General features: G+C 51.3%; 1 protein-coding gene across 1 annotated transcript; it reads right to left on the bottom strand.

Annotated features, from left to right (window-relative positions):
* Positions 1-2,769: 2,769 nt before the first annotated feature.
* On the bottom strand, positions 2,770-3,903 carry ACTRT2 (actin related protein T2). Its single transcript, XM_041770315.1, has one exon. It carries the CDS (start codon positions 3,901-3,903, stop codon positions 2,770-2,772), a length of 1,134 nt encoding a protein of 377 aa, XP_041626249.1.
* Positions 3,904-5,151: the final 1,248 nt, after the last annotated feature.

The raw sequence follows: 5,151 nt of genomic DNA, 5'->3' as shown, positions 1-5,151 counted from the left end.
TCAAACTGAAAAATATAACTGAAATTGAAAATGTGCTGGAGGGGCCCAGTGGGAGGAGACAGATCTGGTGAATTTCCGGACAGGCAAGTGGAATTTACCCAATCTGAACAACTGAGAAAATAGACCAAAAAAATGATAAACAAATTCACAGGAGCCTGTGTGACAATGACAAGATTGCTGGCTTTTGTATCCTCAGAGATGCAGAAGGAGAGAAAAGAGTAGAACTTTAAAAACTATTACAAGAGGGGCAGCTGGGTGGCTCCATCGGTTAAGCATCCAACTCTTGGTTTCAGCTCAGGTCACGATGTCAGGGTCTTGGAATTGAGCCCTCATGATGGGCTCCACGCTCAGCAAGGATTCTGCTAGAGACTCTCTCTCTCTCTGCCCCTCCCTCCACTCACTCTCTCTGAAATAAATAAATAAACCTTTTAAAAAAAGTATTACAAGAAATAATAATACAAAATCCCCAAATTCGGCAAAAGACATAAATCTACAGATTGAAGAGGCTGCATAAATCCTGAAGGATAAACCTATAGAAATCCACACCAAGACACATAATAAAGCTTCTGGGAACTGCAGACAATGAAAACTCTCAAAAGCAGCCAGAGAGGGACACCTAGGTGGCTCGGTGGTTGGGTGTCTGCCTTTGGTCCCAGGTCGGGGGATCGAGTCCTTCACCGGGCTTCCTGTGGGGAGCTTGCTTCTCCTTCTGCCTATGTCCCCACCTCTCTTTCTGTGTCTCTCATGAATAAATACATTTTTAAAAATCTTTTAAAAAAGCAGAGAGAAATGATTTATTAACCTTTAAGGGAGCAGCAATCGCATAACTGACCCAGAGTCTGATCTGTAGCCACAGAAGCCATGGAGAAGTGACTCACAACATGGTAGCTGCTGAAAGGGAACAGTTAACTGTGGATTCTATGTCCAGAGAAAATATCCTTCAGGGACGAGGGAGAAAGAAAGTCACCTTTAGATGATAGAAAATGAGGGCAGCCGGGGTGGCTCGGAGGTTTAGCATAGCCTTCAGCCCAGGGCGTGATCCTGGAGACCCGGGATGGTGTCCCATGTCTGGCTCCCCACAGGGGGCCTGCTTCTCCCTCTGCCTGTGTCTCTGCCTCTCTCTCTCTCTCTGTGTCTCTCATGAATAAATAAATAATATCTTTAAAAAAAATGAAACTCCCCTTAAGACTAAAGGAAGTTCTCTGAACAGAAGGGAAATGACAGAAGAGGACTTGGAACCTCAGAAGCACAGAAGAACATCAGGTTGGGTAAAAATACAGGTAACCATACTATAGGGTATTCTAATAGTTTCTTAAATCACTTGATGGTGGAAGGAAAATATGTAATACCGTCTGAGGTTGTTCTCAATGTGTTAGAAGCAACAGGACAATTCTATTTTAAAATTTGGGAGGCTGAAGGGGCCTAAACAGTTTTCTGCATTTCACTCCAAGTGGGAAGATGTCACTACTGGTAGATTATGCTGTCCACCTAGGGCAATCCCAATAAATCAATACAACACAATATGTCAAAAACCCTTAACAATAAATCAAGATGGAATTCCAAAAAATGTTCAACAAGCCATGGGAAGGGGAAAGAATAGGAACAGGATACAGGATAATATGGTGGCAGAGTCAAGATGGAACACATTGCTCTAAATGTAAAGCATCCAAACATGCCGACTGAAAGGCAGAGATTGGTACCACGGACTTGACACACCTGCTGTCTTCATAGACACTGTGTGCTCACTTGAGATACGACATAGGTGGTTTGACAGCAAAAGGAGAGGAGCATGCACACACGTGTCGATAGATGGGTGCATCCCATGTGGGCTGAACTTCCACGTAGACCCATCAAGACTTCTCCCTCCTTCTCCCCCTCCCCCTGCATCCCTTCCCATTCCCTCCTGCCTCCACCAGCCTGCAGTGTCTACCCTTCTGTTCTTTTTCCATGTGCTTATAATCCTATAAAAAAACCACATGTTGCCTTACACGAAATGTGCACAGATATGCGTGGGAAAGTGCCACTGTTTTCTTTACCAGAAGAGAAGGGGGGAATCATTTTATAAAGACTTCTCTGTATTTTGTTTCTCTCCCAATATTATTTTGGGAGAATTCCACCAAATCAATGTGGAAAAATTCTCTTTATGCATAATTTATTCAACCATTACTTTATTGATGGCTGTTAACTTGGTCTCCAGGATTTCACTCCCCAACGATGCTAGCAACGTCTTTGGAAGTAAAAACAAGCAGAAACATCACAATCACCGAGTCGGGGTGTTGATGCCTATGTGATGCTCAGAGCGGGGGCCCTGCTAGAGGGTCCGAAACAGATGGCAGTTTCGGCTCCTGCCCAACCCCGTCTGCCCAGGATAAGGGCTCCCTCCTGCTTCAGCTGCTGACCTCATTAAAGCAGTGAGAAAGCCCTACTGTACTAAGGACCCAGCAAGGTGACTCTGTTGGCCCCCAGAACAGGGCAGCATTCCCATGTGTTCCTGCCCCCAATCAGGGCTATCTCAGACCATCCAAGACACATTTAAAATGTAGAAACCTTTGGTACAAACTCTGCAGATGGACAAAGCCTCAACCCCTCAAGGGCGTGGGGGCGGCCACTTAGAAGGGAATCACTACCAGGGTCAGAAATTATTCTGGTGCCACCTAGAATAAACAGCCCGACATGACCGGAGGCTGCACTGTTTTGTCTTTTATTGAACATCCTGCTGATGCCAAGGGGCAAGCTCACTGCCCACTCCTACCCCTTGCCCAGAGCCCTTCAGAAGCACCTTCTCTGAACCACAGATGTCCCAAACTCCTTGAAATCTGCGGAGGTGACCCACATCTGCTTGAAGCTGCTCAGAGAGGTGACAATGGAAGCCCCAATCCAAGTGGAGAACCACCTGTCGGGGGGAGCAGTGATCTTGATGGGGGTCCCCTTGGAAGCCAGCTGCTCCAGTTCCTTCAGGAGACGGTCATCGAGGCCCTGGAACAGAGTGGTGCCCCCGGACAGCACAATCTCCCCAAAAAGGGTCTTCTGGATGTCTGCATCACACTTGCTGATGCTGCAGGAGACCATTTTCGAGAGGCCTGGGTTCTGGATGCCCAACTGGTCGGGTGCGAACAGGGCCTCAGGTGCCTGGTACAGCTGCTCCCCGACACAGATGACATTCCCATCTGGCAGCTTGTACTCTCTCAGGACCTCCTCTGGCCTCCGGGATAGCTCCTTCTCAGGCTCCACGGCCACATAGCACAGCTTTTCCTTGATGTCATCCACCAGGGCTTTGTCCAGCACACATGGGAAGGAGCGCCCACTAGCCAGCAGCAGCCGGGTGAGGTGCTCTGTGATGTCCCTTCCTGCCACGTAGAGCTTGGTGACTGCATGGGGCAGGGAGTACCCTTCAAAAATGGGGACAGTGCAGGTGACCCCATCCCCGCTGTCCACCACCAGGCCTGTGACGCAGGCCGAGGCGTAGAGGGCCAGCACGGCCTGGTCCGACAGGTAGAAGGCAGGCACATTGAAGTTCTCAAACATCATCTCGGCCATCTTCTCCCGAGCCTCCCTGGGGTTCAGTGAGGGCTCTGTCATGAGCACAGGCCTGTCGCTGGCCTTTACCCCCAGCTCCCACTCGAACAGGTGCTTGCAGAGTCTCTCCATGTCCTCCCAGCCGGTGACCAGGCCCCGCTCGATGGGGTAGTGCATCTGTAGGACCTCCTGCTTGTGCAGAGCCTCTTCGCCCACAAAGTACTTCTTCTGATTGGCTCCTGCCGAAGGGGTCTTGAACTTAGGGTGCCCTATGACAGAGCTGATGACATGGCGGGGCCCGATCTCTCCAGACAAGCCTGCTTTGCAGAGTCCAGAGCCATTGTCAAAAATCACAGCTGGAGAATCTAATACGTGTGGGTTAAACATGTCTGCAGCATCCTCTTCTGTGCTTCACCAAAATAAAGACAGAACTCTCTCAGCCACTTTGTGACGCAAGAGGCCCCTATGGAAGTTTAAGGGCACAGGATTCCACGGCTCTGCAGTGACTCCCAGGCGGGGCTAGCAGGTGGCTGGGCCCTGAGAGCCCTCCATCTTCGCCGCAGATCTGCTCTGCTTTCAGGCAGCCGGGGAGGCCACCGCCTTTTCAGGGATGACAATGTCACGTGTAACAATCCAACCCAGGCAACAATTGTCCTGGGCCAGTGGCTGAGGGCCTTCGGGGGTGGCACCTCAGAGCCCCCAGTGCTCCCTCCCTGGTGAGACTCCACCTGGCATAGGGCAAGCCAGACCCACTGGTGGTGTTGATGGGCCTGTGAACTGGGGCCCAGCCTTGGAACCCAGGGAAGCAGCCTAGCCTGGGCCCACCCAGGGGACTGAGGTCTCTCTCCCACAGAGCTGCTATTTGTGGGGTGACAAAGACACACTCCTCTCTGCTAAGGAGATGGCCAAGCCCCAGGTACAGGTACAGGTTGGAGGAAGAGTGTCCACAACCCATCACAGCAGGCACTCAGAATGTGTAGACCCCTCCAGGAAGCCCTCAGAGATTTGTTTTTCCTTTACCCCCACGAGCCCTAGCTCTCTGTCCCACAGATGCAGCCTGCTGGCTGTCTCTCCAGGCCTGCATGTCCCTGCTCTGGCCAGAGGTCAGGGCCCCTCATTGCTCTCATTGTTCCCAACCCTGTGGATCACTGACTGTTACTCTGTGCCAGTGCTTCTCAGGTTCCCAGAGTGGGGGACACCTGAGTCTATGGACCATCATGTGGTTGGCCACATGGATGAGAACATGCTCAGAAATGACCAGGTCATCAGATTCATGGCTGGCACCAAGGCTGGAGGTGGCTGGGCTGCAAGTCCAGCTCCAGTCCTGCCCTTCCTGAGAGTCCAGGCGGAGGGCCCCTGCTGGGGATTCCCAGAGGGCCCGTGCCAGCTGCACTGAGTGCCGGAGGGTGGAGGCGGGTCGTGGAACATGAGCATACCTGACCATCCTTCCCCGCCCGGCACTTCTAATCCAAAGATCTCCCCCAGGGGACCACCTCCCCTCCAGAACCCCCAGCTGCCTCTGCTGGTGCTCCTGTGTGCCCTGCCCAACCTTCTAAACCTACCAGATAAAAAAGTACATGTTAGTCGTGTGGTATAGATGTGTGGTGTGTACCTGTGGTGTAGACAAATGGCAGA

This window comes from Vulpes lagopus, chromosome 10 (assembly GCF_018345385.1).
Source record: "Vulpes lagopus strain Blue_001 chromosome 10, ASM1834538v1, whole genome shotgun sequence".
In the NCBI taxonomy this organism is placed as follows: domain Eukaryota; kingdom Metazoa; phylum Chordata; class Mammalia; order Carnivora; family Canidae; genus Vulpes; species Vulpes lagopus.
Note: the sequence above shows the minus strand (reverse complement) of the source record. Positions and strands in the feature narration are given on the sequence as shown.

Excerpts from the sequence above, each read along its gene's own strand:
- ACTRT2 (XM_041770315.1), bottom strand. The coding sequence starts at position 3,903 with ATGTTTAACCCACACGTATTAGATTCTCCAGCTGTGATTTTTGACAAT.